The sequence below is a fragment of the Poecilia mexicana genome, unplaced genomic scaffold (assembly GCF_051168715.1).
Source record: "Poecilia mexicana isolate PSO_F unplaced genomic scaffold, ASM5116871v1 scaffold_12, whole genome shotgun sequence".
In the NCBI taxonomy this organism is placed as follows: domain Eukaryota; kingdom Metazoa; phylum Chordata; class Actinopteri; order Cyprinodontiformes; family Poeciliidae; genus Poecilia; species Poecilia mexicana.
The window spans coordinates 9,803,805-9,823,913 of NW_028263381.1; the positions used below are offsets into that span (position 1 = coordinate 9,803,805).

A 20,109-nucleotide genomic window follows, 5' to 3' on the forward strand; every position below is an offset into this window, starting at 1 on the left:
TTCCAGAGGTGGGTAGTTTCTCTTAACTTTTTCTCAGAGACCTTCACTTGAGTACCTTAAAAAAACAACAACATAAAACCTTTTAAGAGTACAATTTTACTACATACCATCTTCTTTTTTTTTTTTAGATTTAGTTGAGTATTATTATGAAGTATCGCTTTTCCTACTTGAGTCACGTTGCTGGACACTCCACTCACCGCGAGTGACGTCGCTAAAAAACAAACATGCACCAGAGGTAGACACAAACCTACAGCGTCTTGTTTGTAGCCAAGCTTTGTTGCTCTAATGTCATTTTTTTGTCTGCTGTGCCTTTCGAGCCATTTGGAGGTCGAGACGATACAATCAACACTATTTATTGTTTATAGAAGTACCATATCCTGTTCTAACACGTGCTTAAGTATTAGCTTTATAAGTATTATATTTTGAAATATTGACTGGAAAAGTGTTTATTCTGCCTTATTCTGTTATTTTGTAACAATATTATTTATTTGTACCAGAATTTGCACATTACTTTTTTTTCTCTGTCTGCCTGATCCTTGTAACATTTAATGATGTTCTGATTCGTTACTCGGTAATGAGTAGCCTTTTTAAGAAATACTTTTTTACTCCTACTCTTGAATTTCTACTATTTACTTTTACTTGAGTAGGAAGATGTTGAAGTAGTGCTCCTCTTAATTGAGTCACATTTTTTGCTTATTCTACCCACTTTCGGTTGTTTCTCATTTTACTATTTCAAATTGCCATTCAGTTGTAAGATAATTGATTTCTATAATGGTGCAGAAGAGCAATATGCATCCCAAGAAAAAGTCTCTGCAAGAAAGAGCTGGAGAGTTTTTGAAGCCTAAAATAAAAAGGAAATACTGAGCCACACAAAATAGGAAATTAGTCTATTTTACTCTATAAAACAGTGACTGAGCCAAAGCAATTATTGCAACCTTGAATAAAACAAAAGGACATTATCTGAAGGGTTTGCAGTTCTTCCACTATAAGAGAAAATCTCCTTTGAAGATTTATTTAATGATTAAATTGAAAACAGACAGAAAAGGGGACAAATAAATGGTCCCGCTACAGCACAGAAGTTTCTTAAATAGTGTGTAATGCCATGAAATTGATAATTTATTCTACTCCTGTTAGAGTCAAAGAGTTCTTTCGACTTGATATCTTGGAGTTGTTCACTTTGCAGGGACAGAATGTTAATGAAACTGAATACTGATGGAGAACTCATTCATGGTGCCGCCGCCCCCTCCCCCCCATCCAGCCATTTTCTTAAAACTATTGGTGTAATCTATTTGCTTAGATCTGAGAATGAAATCAAAATGTTTGCAAAGTAAAACTTAGACTTTCGTCAATGCATTTCCTGTTTCCATATTCGGTAAGACAACACTTGCAGGATGACGTATGGCTTTCCGAATGACCAAGTGCACTGGCTAAATGAAATGCGATCTTGCTCATCAATAGTTTTCTGGACAAATTAGTTTTCTGCTTCAATCTAGCAGTACCATAGATTTACAAGAGGATTTTATACTCTGCAAGATATTAGACTGTTCTTTGTGATCGGATACAAATACCAAATCACTGAATAATAGATGATCATATGAGTCCCTCGTAGTAGCCTTAACCTGTAGCAAATATACAGGTCAATAAAACGTAGTAAAGACCGAAATACGTCTCCTGTAAGACAATGTTGCTGTGATAATCAAATACTAAAGTCACTATGGATCCCTGTGCAACTCAACCCTTAAATATGACTTGTTTGTGCAATGGAAAAATGAAAGTGATCCAGACTCTTCCTTCTGTTAAAAATGTGTCCAGACACAACAATGGAATGGCCGAGTGTAATCGCTAAAGTCAGCGATTGCTACAAGTAATTCTCCGCATCATTAGGCTTTACGCTTATCACACTAACAACCGTCATAAGCCGAATGGAAACATTTCAAATGGAACGTACATACACTGCAAATATCAATCGCATTCAGATACTAAAAATACCAAACGGTTATACAAATATAGGAGACTACAGCTTAGCTCTACAGCACTCTGAGACATTTGCATGTCAGGTGTGGTTTTATTACAGTGAGAAGATTCATCTGGGGACAGTAAATACCTCCGGGGAACATAAAGTGACTGCCACCTTTTGCAGTGCCATGTGATGGATCAGTTTAGGTCCAGAGAAATATCAGAGTTTTAAAGAGAATGAAAATTTATAGCTTTCATAAGAGCTCTTATTCCACCCTGTCAGCACAGTATTAATTTCATGGGATCTTGTGTATCAGTGCAAATGCTACCTGGCAATAATCGCCACTTTTATACCCACTTTATGTCTTGAAGACATTTTTTTTTTACTGTCTGATATCTTGCACGAGTCAGCTTTTCGGCCAAAAATACCAAAAACAAAACCTTATCATAGATTTAATGCGCTATTTCTATTGCCTTATGTTAGTTTGCATATTTTTAATATGTTAATTGTGTCATTTTAGAGATAAATGCTTCTCCTTAACTCCACTGATGTAACCTGTTGTCTAAGACTTTCATATTGTTCTTTCTGTCTATTCTTTTTCTATTTAATCAAAAAAAGGAAGACCAAATATGGATGAAATATATTTGAAATATTATTATACAGTTGATACTGCAATGTACAACAAGGATAGAACCAAAATAAATCCATGGAAATTGCTTGTTCTTCTTGGAATCTTGTGAAGTTACTTTTTTTATATATATAGCAGGAGTTCAACTGTAATTCAAACTAAAAATAACAAAATCATTGGTTTGCTAAAATCAATGACCAGTCAGTCCCGCTCAATTAATAATCTGATGATATTCCCAATAAAAATAGCTCCACTATATGAATAGAAGAAGCAAGATCCCACTTTCACCGCTGATATGTTATTGTCAGCAGCCGCCACCAGAAAGATGTGACTTAAATGTCTCCGGTGGAATGCAGGATGAATATCACGCAGAATTCAACGTTACATAACTTGGATAAGATTCACGTCGTCTGAAAAAAAAAAAAAATGCTACACCTGGCTGTGTATTTGACACTGTTTGCCACGTCATCTTTTGGACAAAGCAGAACTTGCACAAACTTGCTGCGAGTTTCCTTCCAACACAAAAATGCAGAGCGTGACAAACAAAGCTGTCCCCCGACAACGTTTCTTTGAAAACAGTAATTATACTTCAGGGTCTGTTCTACAAACATGGACAGCAAGAAAGCGAAGTGTCTCTCGGTGATAATAAAAGGCTTTCCAACAACAGTGTATTTAGGCTGCTGCGGAAAATGAATTCAGTTACTAAATTAAAGAGAATTTAGTAACTTAGTAATTTAGTCTGTGGCTCAAAATCAGATCAGATCGGGGGATGTTCGTTTCTTAGCATTTCACTTGGCCTTTGTTATGTTGCTGTCAAATTTTGCGGATAGCCTTCTGTGACTGTCAACATCAAAGTGACAACAGAGTTACTGTTTTAATACGGACAAATGCGAGAAAAGACGAACTGTTGCACAACTCACGATCCTACAACTCCAGTGGCATTTTATTTACCCCCAGCTAAATGCCAAGGTCAAGCAGTTTCCATTTTATGCAGAGAAAGCAAAACACTTTCAGAGCTTCATCGTGCTGCTGAATTATTGATTTGATCCGATTCATTATAAGAAGTCGCTACTTTTCATTTTGTCTGAGTTCAATGTGACTCCTCAGTCCTGTGAATTTTAATTATTTATCCATCCCCAGACTTGTTGTGGCTGGAATTATAATATCTTAATAAAATTTTAACTTGTCTCTGATTCCTTATTCCATTAAATTGTTTTAATGTATTCACCCAGAGTTCTTCTGTTCCGTCATAATGTCGTCTAACTCCCCTCTTGCTTCGCTGGCATACCCGGGTCCAATCCTGAGTGGCTTAAATTACAATAATCATCTCATTTCTGCTGCTGCGTGAGTGGTTGTCTTTGTTTGTGTGCTCGAGCCAGATGAAACGCGAGTGCACGCGTGCGAGTGCGCGCCTCGCGATCTCCAGTGAGCACGCGCGGCCTGCTTGAGCGTGCATACGTCGTCTCCACGGACGAGTGAGGGCAGGCAGATGGCATGTTGATGCTGAGCCTACACGTGCTCCTGCCCTCTGCGTGCTTTTCAGTGACCCTTCACCTCCATCTGACTTCCATTCTTCAGATTCCTCACGTTGCTCCGAGAGGTTTGGCCCCACTGTAAAGGACCCCGGTGCGCCGGCCCACAGCGGTCAAAAGGACACATCTTCTCAAATAACCTTATCCACGCAGATCTGAATTCCTCAGAGGAATCATCCCTGGACGCAGTAAGGCTGCAATGAATATGTTAATGATATTGAATAAGAAAATACCTTTGAGATAAAACCGGAGAAGAGGCTGATTTCTTTTTCTTTTTTTCTTTTTTTTCTCTCAAAGAAGCTCGAGTTGTCCCAGAATTTCGTTTTGAATTTATTAACCCACCAGTTTTAGGCCTAATGCTATTATTTCTTAGAGTCGTTTTATTAGCTGAGTAATTGTACATGTCTTTTTAAAAAGAATTTGAATTCCTATTTAAATCTCCAAGTGGCTCTTGAAAGTTTATGCTAATTTAGCTGAGTGTAGAGTTGGTATGGATTCCTCCCCGGTTTTAAAGAGTTGCCGTTTTGACATCCTCCCCGAAAAATCCGCAATACCATTCCTATAGGGATACAGACTATCTCCTTAGTTTTAAAACAGTTTAGTACTTCAGTTGTCATTTTAGTGGATTTCAAAGCATTTTGACAAAAATAAAAACAAAATTATTATTATAAATCACTGAAGTAGCTTCTATGACTCTGCGCTGTTTTCCCCTAGTTAAAAAAAAAATTATCAGATTAGTGCAGAACAGATAGTACCTGCAGTTTTCATGTTTTTGTGTTTCCACATGGCAACAGAAAAGGGCAGCTGCTCTTTCCCCGACCGGGGGAGGCAGCAATTAGGGCAATGTGAAGCAGAACAAATAGAGACGTCACAGCGGGGGAGAGACTTAATTAATAGCTGATCTAGATATGGCTTCACACCTCCGTTTTATCAAGTTCGTAGCTCGTGACAGGCCCATCATTAAGTGTGTCTTGGCGGATTTCGGCGCTCGTGCGTGTGGGTTTGACCTGCCCTCTCCCTGATCTTGGGAAGTTAAATGATGGGACACTTTTCAGTCGGTGCTGCTCAGACTCCTCTTTGCCCTACACGTGTTTTCTCTTAAGTAATGACGCTGGATTACTTTTCTCGCATTTGTTTTAACCCTTGTGCGTGCGAGGACAGAGGCAAACGTGGAGGACTGTGGCAAATGATACACATTTTACGTGTGTGGGGTCGGTTGGACCCCATTTGTAAACACAAGGGTTAATACTATGCTTGGGTGAGAAATGTGACTTTTATTACCTTCCATGCTGCTCTGAGTTGGAGGTCAAAGACACATTGGTATCAGAATGTTCAACGCTCCTCTACCTCAACACCTGACCCAGTTTCAGTACAAACCTCTATTCGCTGCAAAAACGTAGCAGTTTCAGGTGCTCAATGTGGTTTTGGCTGAGAAGTAGGGCAGAGGAGGAAAGCAGCAAACCATGTTTTCCAGGTGGTAAAGCGAGCAGGTGCAGTAATAAATCTGCTAAGAGTAAACCGGAAGATGGGCTACAAAAGCAGTTTTGCAATTTCGCTTTAGCGTTCATTAGAAGCGACTTTGGCGACAGCGTTGGGACAGTGACCTCACCAAGACCTCGTATAAAGTCACCTTCCACTATAAATGAACGCCCCGAGACCCAGAGCTCCTGTAACTAACAGTGAAGAATAACTCTCCCTCCTGTCTGGCCAGCAGCCCGCCTTCAGGTCTGCAGATTCAACCTTCTGAGACTTTTACTGCCGATGTGGCTTCGGCTTGGCCGAACTTCACGCTAGGAAATCAGCCAAAGAAGAGTGTGTCCGGATGAGCAACGTGAAAGTTTCAATTGCGCTCGAGTTTCCTCTAGAAGAGGGAGCATACTGTTTGGATGGAAAAGCTAAGAGAGAAAGATGAGGTCTCTTGTGTATTTGTGAAGAGCTTCTGTTCTGTTATTCTGCCTGTTGGAAATACAAATTGGTAACAGCCCTCGTTGAGCACCTAACGAATAAGTAAGAGTTAGTGAGTGTGAAAAGACAAAAGCAGGCTAAAGGTATAAATGAAGGGCTGGTTTTACAATTGAATTCCAATGACAGCTGAAATGCTGCCGAATGTGCAACACGATGCCAACATGTGACGTAATTGGGATATCCTTGGACAATTTCAGTCTTTATGCACGAGAATGTAGATAGAAGAGTCACAACTGCACCCATGAAATCAGATATTTACTCGTAGGCTACTGTGCAGACAGACATGCTACCATTTTGAATGTTTTTTTTTTTTTTTTTAGGCCAGTTAGAATTGTTAAAATAATTTGGTCAATAATTAGTTTAATGCTCAAAGTAAAAAGATACATTTTTATTTTTGCTTTTACCTCATAAATCACCACTACTGCCCAAGCTTAAATGATAACTTTTTAAGCTTTTATTATGGTAGGTTGCAACATTTGAGTTAACTGGAGCTGCAACTGTGGAAACATGTCAAACACGTTGCTTCCTTATGTAACTCTACAACAGGTTGCCGCAAAATAGTTTTTTTTTTAAATTTATTTCTGCCATTCCTGGTTGCTATGTAGGTTGCTAATTGTTGTCATGGAGACTTGATGACCCGCAAGATGCAACTCTCTGTAACTGTACAAATGGTGTTTGATAAAATGTTAGATTGTTTTGCCACGTAAAAGTAAATATTGTATTTTTCAAAACATTTCAATGTGAGATTATTCTAACTCAATAAAGAGCTGAATATTATGACTATTTTTTAAGTGAAGATAGCAATAAGTGTAGTGTTTTTCTCATTTGCAGTGTGATAAAAGCAAAGAAACTACTACACAAAAATATGCTGCTGCTCGCCCTTCTGTGTGTTATTGTTTTTCAGTGTATCTGGAACCACCAGTTTAGACGTGGGTGTGTGTGTTAGTTCTTAGAGCTCACCTGACACCTTTTATGTTGTGGCATTAGAAGAATGCAGACTCTAACGTGCAACAAACCGTCCTTACATTTTCACCTTAGTCAATGAAAGCTTAGAGGAATTAAGCTTTTAAATGCATTCTAAGCATTTACCCTTTTTATGTATTCACATCTAGTTACTGATTTAACAACGCCTGAATCATTTCCTATTGGATGGATGGGTTTGCCAAAATATGCACAGCTGATACAGTAGGTCATGGATAACATTGGTGGGGTTATATTTCTCTCTCTCTCTTTTTTTTTTTTTTTTTTTTGATTTGCTTGTTTAAAACTCAAAATAAGAAAGTTTCAGTGAGCATCTCTGACATAATTTCAGAGTCTTACCAGGGGTTTGGTCTCCTCCTCATCTTTGTAGTAGTAGAGCAGCTCCCCTCTGAGAACAAACCAGCGACTGTGCCACGTCTTCACGAAACCTCCTTGCTTCCTGAGCCAACCGCACCTGATCACGTTTGACCTCTGACCCTCAGAGCTGGACTGACCTCCGGAGCGCTGAGGACTGCTGTTGTGGGACACGCTCCGGTCATCCATCGCGGCAGCTTCAATCTAAAAACAAATAGAAGTTATCCGACTTGCAGAGGCTGAAGGGTTTGTCTTCTGAATGTTGCTTGTTAATGACACAAACTTTTGTGCAAGTCTAATTGTGTGTTTTCATTTTATGGAGGCTGAACCAGTGTGGGTTGAGAGACACGATGACACAAAGGCAGACATGAACTTGTGGGAGGAGGAAAAACTAAAAGCAAATAAGTGCACAGACCAAGCCTCTCCTTCCGTTTTTTTCTTCCCATGAATTGCTGGGCCTGTCAGGCTTCTTTGTTTTGGCTTATCTATTTTTCTCTAAGTGTCTTAAACTCTGTCTACTAACTTTTCAGTACAAACGGTTGTATTCTTCAAAATCACCATTATAGCAGTTTTTTTTTTATCCAAAAGGTGAATCAAGTACTTATGGTTGTGACAGGACTTTGTAAATACTTCAAGTGACTCTGGTTACTGAATAAAAAATGTAATATTAAAGCAACAAAAAGCTTAAAAAGTGAAAGAAACAGACAACCACAAGAGTCTCAAACTTTACTGGGACGCTTTAACATTATTTTAGCTCTTCAAATTAGTGTCAGTAGAAACAAATACAATTTCTACTTTGCAAGTACAAGATGTAGCAAGCTGGGGATGACGTTTTGTTCTTGTTTTCACCTTAGCATAATTTAGGTACAGTTAACCTTTTTCACATCTGCAATTATGATACATTGCCCTTCACGTACTGAGTAAAAAAAAAAGCATTCTGCACATCTTGTTTCCATATCAACACACATACCTCTGCTTTAGTCAGTGACATGTGCTGAGTTTTGCTGCTGTCAGCTCTGAGCGTTGCCATGTTGTCAGTGGCGCTCATTGTGCTTGGCTTGGGGGATGTCCAGCCAGCCCCCAGGTCCAGATGAGGACCAGATGCCGCTCCGCAGAAGTGGAGCAAGTGCGACACGTCTGCTGTGGTGCAATCATAACTCTCTGTGGTCATGGAGAGTCCCATTGTACAGTTATGTTACAGCCACAGACTCCAATGTGTATTGATGGGATTCAATGGGACAGATCAACAATACGTAGCTTATATTTGTGAGGTGAAAGGAAAAGGTGTTCTTTTCTTTTTACACATAACCTGAAAAGTGTGTGAAAAGTGTGTGAAAAGTGTGTTTTTGTTCTGCAGAAGTACCTTTTGCTATAGTTTTTGACTATGTTTCCAGAGCCTGAAACTTTTGCTTCCCCTGTCCAAAATTGCTCAAGCTTAGTTGAGCAATTGAATAAAGAGTAGCTGTGGGCGTCATCTATAAATGACAGCTGTCCTGAAAATAGATTCCCCCACCTGAGCTGCAGATCTCTCTAGTTACTCCAGTTGTCAAGGACTTCTTGGCCTGTGGGTTTAGGTGCCTTGTCATGTCTTGGTAGGTTTGAATTTGTTTTATACTCTTTATACTCTTCACTGAATAAAGCCTAAGAAAAGCAGTTTATAGCCTTACCCTGCTCTAAATTCATCCACAGCTTTAGCTATAACCTGTTAGCTTTGTGTCTTGGTTCATGATGATCTCCCACAAACCTCTAAGTCTTTTACTGTAAAGCTGGAAATGCACCAAAGTGAAATTTCATACAGTTGAACTTTTTTTCGCCAATTACTTGACTTCAGAAGGCAATTGGCTGGATCGAGTTGCATCTAGTTGCGTGATTAGGAATATCCACTGCTTTTTGTTTCTCTGTGACATGAAATCCCAGTAAAACACACCAAAGTTTGTAGTTTTAATGTGACCAAATTTTGGAAAATTTCAAACGGTCAAGGGGAGGGAATACTTTCATAATTCCCTGTAGAAGGATAATGGGAATCACATGTTCCTGTATGTTCACTCCTCTGAATTTCTCCAAGAAATATTTGCTCCAAGACAACATTGTGGAGTTTTAATCTACAGATTATCTTCCATTCCTCTCTTTTGAAATCTTTAAATATGTTGGGTACAAAGCAGGGTGGAATCTTCTTCCAAAAGTAGGATAAGTTCGTGGAAGAAATGATTCCTTATTTCATAGGATTACCCAACATGCACCAGAGGAACTCACCTGTTTCCACTACATTATAAATGCCAGACAAACAGATACATACCTTCACAGAAATCAGGTAAACAATTTTATATGAATTTTCAATGTGTGGGTGAAGGTATAGCATTTAGCTCCACAACGTCATGTTTTCTGCACAGGACTTTGCAACAGCTCTGCTGGGACTGATCTGTGTTGCAGTATGAATTGAAGCCATAAATAACTCCTGCGTCTCTTGGTGTAAATAACTGTTAGGTGGTTGACAGTAGCAATATAAGTTCAAATTTACATCACACTGAGGCTTTGTTTGCAGGAAATACATTCTCATAAATTTTCTGTGGGCATGTTGAGCGCATAAATAACAGCATAAATGGAATCAGTGGAAAGAAATGTATGCATTTTGATCAGGACAATCACATACACATATTTTGAGGACAGAAAATCAGTTAGTCTGCAAATCATGGGCTTATAACTAACTACCCGAGTCAATTAATTAAAAAACATCATCTTGTCTTGTTTACAAATTAACAGACTCAAAAGATAAGATGGCTGATCTATTTACAAAACACTAATTTATACAAAGCCAGTCTTTGTTCCAGTGAACCGTCCTAAAGGTGCCAGATGTGGCTCTGAGCATTTTTATGAAACAATTGCAAAAAACCCAAAATGGCCTGACTGTTGTGTCCACTCAGCAGATTGAAACCAGCGTGCTGGAGACGTCTGCTGCGTCCCTGTGAGACACCTGTGTGTAGATGTATGTGCAGCCTATTTATGGCAGCGTTTTCCCCCTCGAGTCACAGTCTCCAAAATAAGCAGTGAAACAAGATAGTTTAAAATAAGTCTTGTGGTAAAGCTACAAGACTGGAAAAGCAGAAAGAGAATATCTTAACCAGGCAAATATGAGATATTTAATCATAAGCTTTTGTGTTCAAAATCCATCCATCCATCCATCCATCCATCCATCCATCCATCCATCCATCCATCCATCCATCCATCAATCACTGTGTTTTATCACATGTTCAGCAACACAGTCAGTTTTCTGTTTGTTTTGTTATTGTGTTCTAAGTTTAAGATCAAACCTTCCACATGCACGTATCTTTGGAAACACAATATATTGCACACATATCACATATTTTTAGTATGTCCATATGCATTTTTACTTGTTCTGCGCTGTCTTTATAAATACACTTTTTTAATCAAATTCTCTCTTTCAGAGTTGTTTACTTGTATTCTTATTGCTGCAGCAAAACCTTTGAATCGTATGTTAGAACACTGCAGGGGTTTCAGAAAACTTATTTTCCGCAATACTTTCAAATCAGCTTCTTATAAAATCATTTCCGCTGTTCACTGCTTTCCATAAAGAGGATTTGCAACTACCAACATTTTTTTTTTCCTGCAGAACTTTAAAACAACTTTAAAAACCAAACTTGACAGGCAGACATTTAATGAGCGAAATCCCACCAGTTAGCATCGCCACACACATACCTACTGCACAGTCTATATTTTCATCTAATTGCAGACAGCCTTGGTAAGTGAAAGGCAGAAACAATGCCATCGTTCAAACAGAGAGATTGCTCCAATAGCTCCAATAAGCTAAACGAGTGGTTCCCACTGTTGAGGTTGGAACCCCACTTGGGCTGCAATTCAACAAGTCGAGACTGTCTTCTCCACTGTTATTTATTGGGTCCGAAGCCAAAAGATTTGGGAACTCTAGAGAGTACAGTTCAGACAGCATGAGGTGCAACTTTGCTGGTAAATCCCATAACTATTGAAGGTGACATATGCCAATCAGATGAAAATATTTTTAACAGGGACATAAACAGATTTGTGCAAAATATCTGAACCAACTTACTGTCATCATTACTGTTTTGCTTCAGCTTTGCAATTCAGAGTTTGGGAGCATGGGAGAAGATTATCCAAATTAAACTTTGGGTTAAATACATCAGCTCACATACTTCAATCTAAGTCAAAATTTGGTCATCTGGTATAGTTTTCATCAATATCAACTTATCACTGATAAGCTGAAAAATCAAAGCATGTCATTGATTCTTCAGTCCCTTGGATATATCATTGGCCCAAACGCCAGCAAAACACAATCAGCAATTTTTAAAAATTAACAACTTTGCATTTTACAAAATTTTGCATTGGAGATCCATGTTTCCTTTTACACGACTGGATAGCATCTTTGACTTTTTTCTTTCTTTTTTTTTTTTTCCCCTGTTGCAGCTTTGAAACAGCATCCAGTGACATCTTGAGTCAAAGCATGCTCCAGGATGTTCTCACAGCATGCCTCCGAACTTTCACCATTCCGAGAAGTCTGTGGGAAGAGCCACTCTGACCTTCTCTGTAAACAACAACAGCTCAGTATACAGCAGAGACCAATGCATCCATAAACACTGTGCGTCCGGCAGGACAGCACAAAGTTAGCTGCAAATCAGACCTCTGAGGAGTTGTGGCATGCAATTTCTTTGCAGGGTGCACCCTAGTTTGTGGCTTGGCGGTAGTCACATTAAACCCGACGTATTCAAAATCCTCAAGTGCAAGAGAAGAGAATGGAGAGCATTTTCTTTGAGAGCAACATGTCTTTCGAGTCATCGTCATTTTGTTTCTATTTGTGCGCAACAGGATTAAGACCAAGTCTATGTCTAACCGTGTCAACCGGCAGCGCTTGAGCGGACGGTTGGTGTCAGACTCTGGGGACGTCTGCTGCATGCTGATTTAAAAATAACCGTCTGTCTGTGAAATCATAAATAGAGAGATTTAATAACTCTTATGTAATTATGACAGCTGCACTTTGAGGTAATGATAAAAGATCCTATATTTGACTTCTACAGTTGATGATTATAAAACGATCTGTGATGTAACAAATGGTGTTTAATGAAAGCAATAGCATCCATTAAGCAGGTACTACGTTCACAATTATCATATGCGCCAGATGTTAGCTGCATTATGGATCACAGAAATGAGATCTTTCAGTAATAATTCAACAGGATCATGCAAAAAGGCAGCATCTAGAGAATGCTATGTTTGAGTGCTTACACAGACTGTTTGTTCTCTATATGGGAAAGTCCTGTGGCCCGAAGCACACAAAAGCCTGCTGTTTGACACATCTTTGTTTGAATTGTGTGACTCTGAGAGAAAGTAGATTGAGGCCTCTCTGCAGAGAGTAGCCCATCCTTTGGGAAATTAAACTTGTGCAAGCATTTTTTTTAAAAAGACTATAAAGTTAGTTTTCCAATCGTTTGGCCAAAGCTGGGAATTTCTGAGACCACACGAAGTGGCCGGTTACAACAGCAAAACATTGCGCAACTGAGGGCAAAGTGAATTGGTGGTTATGCCGCATCGCAGACTGAAGCAGTAAAACTTAATGACTGATGACTGATATTAACTAACAACCTTTCAATACTTCTGCTGTTGTGCCGTTGTGGCTGTACTTATTTAGAAAGTGCATGATTCATTCAAAAATGTAATTACAACTTGTAAACATAAATATATTCAGGGTCAAGGATTAAAGCTCCACCATCTGCCTCATGGTGCCACAGTACGCTGATGACGTTGCCCTTGTATCAGTTTCAAAAGAAAACTTACAATTCATTCTGGATTCATTTGTAAAAAAAAAATAAAATAAAATAAAATACTTATACGTAAGAAGCTTTGGTTTGACCATTAATATATCTAAGCTGACATCCTTCATCACCACCACCCACCATAAACACTTGCATTGTTTAAAATTGCATTTTTGTTACGTTTGCTTTTGAAATTGAGCCAATTTATTTGCAACACCTACATAGCTTTATGCAACTATTTATGCTTCAGTAATTCCGGTCTAAAAGCTGACTGAGGAACATCATTCACTTCCTGTTTTCAAGGATACTGAGTACAGAGAAGAAGGGAACAGACCACCAATCCCCTTTCAGCCATAAAGAGGAAGAGGCATTTGTAAGAACTGGCTGAATTGGCTAACCAGCAAACAGCAGCAGATTTTTACAGGATGTAAACACTGCTTCTTGTCTTGTTTTGATTGGCAGCTGAGTTATCAGTTTTTCTCTGTTGTCCAAGACATGAAACGTACTAATAGTCTCAAAATGTTTCTAATAATTGATGTTAAACAGTTTAGCAGCTTAAAACTACGCAACAAGTGTTTGTCTTATACTGTCTTCATTTCAGAAGCTACTACTTTGCATAAGCTCAAACACTGGTCCACACCAAATGTAAAACATAATAATCAAAATGTGTCAACTAATTTCTACTATCATTACATATACATTCAGTAATCAAATGCACACAGCCTTATGTTTCTTGAATAATGTCCTATTGCAAACCCAGTCTACTCAGATACTTAGCAAGTTACAGCTGGCAGAACCACCTTAATGACAGACCCTGCCTATATTTAATAGTTACATTTTCCCTTATTTTACAGAGGAAAGTGAATAAACCAGCAAAACATTTGTGAGAAAACATGAAAAAACCACAAGTGGAGACATAATCCTTACATTGTCAGTCAGTTCTGTCAGCGCTTTAAATATCCCCAAGTAACTTCCTCTTTTAGAGCTGGCACAAAATATGGCCCCTGTGACCCACATGTGTCAAAGACAAATATAAACCTTGCCTGCCAAAGCTGCTGCACTTCAAGCACAGTCCGCTGCCGGTAGACTCCTGCCATGAAAGACACAGAGGTGAGACGACAGCAGGTTTCTTGCTGTGTTGTTGCTGCTGCCGCTAATCATCGGGGGAGGACGTGAAAGAGGAAGGGCTTTCAGGACATCCTCAGATGAGAATGTTTTTTACAATTGAAAGCAAACATTCGCCTAATGCTGACATAAATGAAGTCCAGTATTATTTAATACAAGAGGAGGTTACGAGGAGGTCAGGATTTGAGAGAGGGGACTTCATTAGGGGTGAGGATGTCGTTCAGGAACAGTCGCTACCCACACGGCTCACTGTGAGTCGATAAAGTAGACGGATGGAGAGAGATGAGAGGCAGAGAGGTGCTTAATATCACAAGCACAGAAGGATCAATTCAATAGAGAATGTTGTTCCCAGTAAGCTCACTGATGAGTCACTGTCTATTTTGTCTACGCCACATGTGTCCCCTCCTCCAGCTCCGCGGTGATACATTGACACCCCCGGCTCACCCTTTCCCATTTTCTGCCCTGCCATGTGTCAATGAATGTCTGGTAACTGAGCAGCAGGCCTGTGGAGAGACAGTGGTTACTCTTTGACTTCGACTGGCTGACTCATTCTACATGTGAATGAAGATTACTGCTGATGTGGCTGTCTTTTGAAACGATAATACTGAAAAACGTATGAAGAATCTCCAACAAAAAAGGCTTTGCGTGAGATCGTATTGCATTCAGTTGTGTGTAAGAAACCAAAGTGATTCTAAGATATTCCCACATAACAATATGTTATTTGGTTTTTAAGACAGCAAAACTGTATATATACACAGTGGCGCAACTGCACATTATTCTGGTGGATGCAAAAACATAAATCTAAGATATTGGGTCTCATGGTTGCTATATATATATATATATATATATATATATATATATATATATATATATATATAATTATTTTCTTTAATTCTTAAATCAGTCTACCATAAAAGTCAGAGAAGCAAATTGAAATTTGTGGTCATAACATGTTAAAATGTGGCAAGTTTTAAGTGTTATGAACTGCGCAGCACACATTACCATTACGCGCAAGCCAAATATTGATGCGGGTGAAGCAGAGCAAATAGTCTCAAAGCATAGAGGTGCATTTGCACTGAACAGTTCTCACGCTTTCACATCTTAGGTTTACTTTGCAACAACAAAGAACTGTGCCAATAGCCACGGTAGTCCTTTCATCGCTAAGCAAAGTAATTACAGCACATACAAAACCAGTAGCTTATATTAAGGGATGTTTTATAGGATAATATGTCCTCTCTGACTGCTAGGAGCATGACTAATAATAATGATGTTCATTTACAAAGTAATTGCAGAGTGAATGCAGAAGCATGTTAAAACTGTGAGATGCACCTCTGCATCTTCGCCTCACTTGGCATTTGGGAATCTGTAAAAAAAATGCAAATTAGAGAGATGTTTACTGTTGATTCAGCGCAGAACCGCACATAAGCCACAGCTTCCAATCTATCAGCGGTAATAACAAAGGAACCAGTAAACTGCAAGGACTTACATCGTTACACGTCTCAGTTTATTTTGATGAATATTGTTCACTTCTCTTCCTGTCCTCCTTCACCATCCTGTTTCTCTGCTGTGCCTCACTATGTGAACACAGTTTATGCTGTATGCCATTCTGCCTTTAAGCTCTGTTTGGGTTTCTGTGCTGCTGCTGCACTCAAGTTTTTATTTCTTTAAACTATGGATGTGTCTCTCTCTCTCTCAGCTGTGTGACTCCACGCCCCGCTGTTTGTCCATGCTGCTTAATTACTCAGGGTATTTTTTTTTTCTCCCTTTCAGTTTTAGCCTTTATGTGTCCACCGCCACCCCTGGAGATCTGGCAGCAGTGGTTCACATGGTGAAACACATCAGATATTTGGCCAAAGGGTAAAAAAGAATCCTACAGTGCACTGACGCAAAGAGAGCAAAACAAGCTTTAATGAAACCATTTCCTGTTGATAATATAGTAAAATGTTTAGCTATTTTTTGTTAACTATCCCTCGTGATTTTTTTTTTTAAATTTTATAAACAGTCTAGTGCCATCCCGTTCCTTGCTACAGCCGCGCTTCTCAGCCAGCACCAGTAGAAATATAAACACATGCAATTGGAATCCAGCTAATGCAAATTAAATTACAGTTTAACTCTTTTTCTCAAATCAATGACATACACGTCAAATGCTGAGAAAAGAGGTACGGTAGCTTAAGTCAGAGGCAATTATATAAGTAGAAAGAGAACAATCCATGGACAACATGAGGATTTGCAAAGTAATTCATAACCATTAAGCCTCACCACATTCTGTCACCAACCACAAACGTTATTTTATTGGAGTTTTATGTGATGGAGCAACTCATTGTAAAGGATCACTGTGGAGCGGAAAATAAAGAAAACATTACAAACTTTTAAAAGTTTTTAAAACCTGAAAAGTGTGGCATGTTTTTTTTTAGTTTTTTTTTTTTTTTTAATTAATGCCTCCCCACTGACACCTGTCAACAGACAATCCCATCTGAGCTGTGGATCTCTGTAGCTCCTCCAGAGTCACTTCTTTCCCCATTCATCTTTTTAGGTGGAAATTCTTGTCTTGGTGGTTTAGCAATTGTGACACACTCTCTCCAATTTGCAGACGATGAACTGATCGGCACTTTGTGAGATGCCCAGGACTTGAAATGATAATCTATAACCTAAACCTGCTTTCATCTTCTCCACAACTTTCTCCCTGACTTGTTGGCTACACTTCTTAGATGAATCTTGTTTGTTCACTAATATTCTCCCACAAATCTACATAACGGCTTCATTTCTTAGTGACATTAAATTACACACAGGAGGACTCAGTTTATCAGTTAGTTGGTTTCTTTTGTTGATTGACATTTGATTTAAAGGTATCAGATTAAAAGAAACCCATCTTTTAAACTGTACTTTATGCAGCATTTTGAGAACACGTGCCATTTTACCCCCCACTTCAAAGTTATGTGTTCCTTTGTGTTACAAAAAATCTCAATAAGATACATTCAAGTTTGTGCTTTTGATGTGATAAAATGTAGAACAGCACAAGCGCTATAAATACTTTTTGCAAGGCACTCTAGGAAGAAACACAGGCGAGAAACACAGTCATTATCAACTGACCTCTCAAATTCTGGCACCTGTGTGTCATATTTCAACTCCTTCTCATGAATGTTTGTTGCTCGGTTTTGTTTTTTGTCCTCTGCACTCACCTAACAGGACACAAACAAGTGTTTCCGAAAATGTTTTTTTTTTTTGTTTATTTTTCCATATCGCCAAAATGATCTCTACCCCCATGTTGTTCAAGTTCTAGTCTTCCCCCTCTGTCTCTTGATAAGCAGATATCATAAAGTCAGATCAGGGATCAGTCGAGCCCAGCAGCTGACACAGGGAACCTGATCCCTGTGGCTTTCCAGCAGCACAGCTTGTGTCTGCTGCATACATTCCTAGTGCAGGAGGGTCGTCATCCCTCCTTTTACCTCAGCCCGTCCCCCTGTTTGCTTTCACATCTTCCCTTTTCCATTAACCCGCGAGGCCGGCGGCGGACAGAAGCTGCAGAGATGAATTTTCCATCCTTTAAGCCGTTTTATCAACATCTCTGACCTGTCCGTTGCAGTCCATCTTCACATCATTCAACAATTTTCCACATCTTACTTTGGTCTAGTCCAGCCTGTCAGCACTTGCAATCAGTGAGATCCTGGCACTTGGTACACGACCGGTACATTAATCCAGAGATAATAGAGTTTTAGCATATTCAGCTTACCCAAAAGCCTGACAGACGTCACTGCTTTGGAAGGATCTAGTAGGGATCTTGCATGTAAAACAGCAGAAATATATGGAAATCTGTTGGAAGCCTGTAAAGTTCTGGTCTAATGAAGCCACAGGTGTTGTGCATTTTAATAACTTTTGTCCTTTTTGCAGCATCACCGATTTTAATCTGTAATAATATGTCACATAACCGTTACATGATCGACCAGTCGATTAAACTGCCAACTCTTGATCAGACGGCTCAATTTTTTTCAGTCAACTAAATTATTGTAGTGAATTGTTTTCTCAGATGCTGCAATGCTGCAAAATGTGTCACAGCTGTTTTTTTTTTCTTTTTGTTTTTTTTTTTTAAGTGGAGGTGAATATGACACATTTCCCTTTCGGATTCTCTCACTCATATAATAAGTCTTACGATGCTGTAGAATTGTAGAGATTGACGCCTCCAAAGAACAGAAATTGAGATCAAAACCACCACCGAAACAGAGCCAGACCCACCTTCTTACACAGACAGCCTTGTTGAATCCTTCGGCTCTGTTGACTGGTGATGCACGGCTCGGGTCTCCAGTCCACTGACAGGTAATCAATCAACAACAGAAATCCAAGTCTGAGACAAGCTCAAGTAGGAGTCCCTCTCAGCTGCTCCGGCTGCTGCTGTTTCTCCCCTGACTGAGTCAGACTGTGCAGAGCGGACTGACTGAATTAGCCGAGGCTCAGACGTGAGCTGTTAGAAACTTTTACCCTGGCTGCTCACGCCATCTGCATTCTGAGAAAAGTCTTCCTTGTGCTCAGGACGACTGTCGCGGTCAAACACACACATGGGGATGGGGTGGTGGGGGCACGGTACCCTTACAGCTGAAGTCCACCCAGAGACCTGCACAGTCACAAAAACACGCTCACAAGTCTCACTCCAGGCACTGCAAAATGCAGCCCCAACTCCTCCAGTCATTCTGCCTGGTGAGGCTCAGGCTGTGTGTAGTTGGCTACAGAGAGAAGGAGGAGGAAGAGGAGGGAGGAGGAAGGAGAAGAGGGAGGGGGAAAGAGTGCATGAGTATGTTTGAGGAAGTCTTAGAACGAGAGCTGTGTTGGAAACCAGCTCCGAGTGCGTCTGACTTTCTCTTGTATTCCACAATGAACAGACGGAAAAGGGAGCTTTTTGACCTTTCAAACGGTCTTCCACTCATTTTAAACATCTGAATCAACAGCCGAGAATTTTCTTTTTCCAATGAATCATGAGGAATAAAAAAAAAAATTCCATTTTCCATTCATCATCCATTCACTAACCCCGAACACAGAGAGTGGAGGGAGACGGAGGGAGTCAGCACAGTTCCAAGGTGTCTTCAAAATGATGACATGAACTAATGGCTGTGTAAATGCAGCTCAACAAACATTTATTTAGTCTCGGCCCTCGCTTTGGTGAAAACCCAGCTGTATACACACCACGGAAACTCCAGTCTTGTTTATTTGGGACTACCCTAAATGTTTTCTCGCTCCATAGTGATGCAACGGTTCCTTCTCGCGAACATTTCTACTGAGGAGCAGCATTTTACGTCTGGATACATACATACAAAAGATAAAGGTTAGGATACAGAGTTGAAATTAGGATCAATAACATTTTGTCAATTTGTAAATTTCCAGAATTTTGGGAGAATACTTTTGAGATTTCTTTTCTTTTCTTTTTTTTTTTTTACTTTAATTTCTTCATCTTGCAAAGTTGACATAAGTTTCCTTTGTGTTTGGCAGAAGAACTAACCATAAACCTAACTTTCAAACATTTTGACTTGGGTCAAACGTTTTGGTTATGCTGCACAATTATCTTACAGTGACTTGCTGCAGGTTTGGCCCATTCCTCTTGGCTCAACCACACATTCTGTGCTCTGCTCACAGATTTTCTATGAAACTGAGACCAGCTCTTTGTGTTGGCTGCTCATCACAAAAAGCAGCTTTTATGGCATCCTTAGAGTTATCTTCCATTTTGAAGTCATATGTTTTATCTTTACCTCTGATTTATTTAGATGTTGCAGTATTTCCTGCATCAGA

At 39.5% G+C, this 20,109-nt stretch overlaps 1 protein-coding gene across 2 annotated transcripts in view; it reads right to left on the reverse strand.

The window, feature by feature from the left end:
• Positions 1 to 19,046, reverse strand: part of arhgap24 (Rho GTPase activating protein 24) — a 62,511-nt gene extending 43,465 nt beyond the window's left edge. The window contains exons 1-2 of one of the 2 annotated variants that reach the window (XM_014987392.2): positions 18,568 to 19,046; positions 7,403 to 7,621 (exon numbers count right to left, since the gene is read on the reverse strand). In XM_014987392.2, coding sequence (XP_014842878.2) covers positions 7,403 to 7,606 — 204 coding nt within the window. In that variant the 5' untranslated portion in view covers positions 7,607 to 7,621; positions 18,568 to 19,046. Of the gene's footprint in view, positions 1 to 7,402; positions 7,622 to 14,255; positions 14,357 to 18,567 lie in introns of those variants that run through there. The other variant, XM_088010887.1, reaches the window with a different exon arrangement.
• Between the last annotated feature and the right edge of the window lie 1,063 nt (positions 19,047 to 20,109).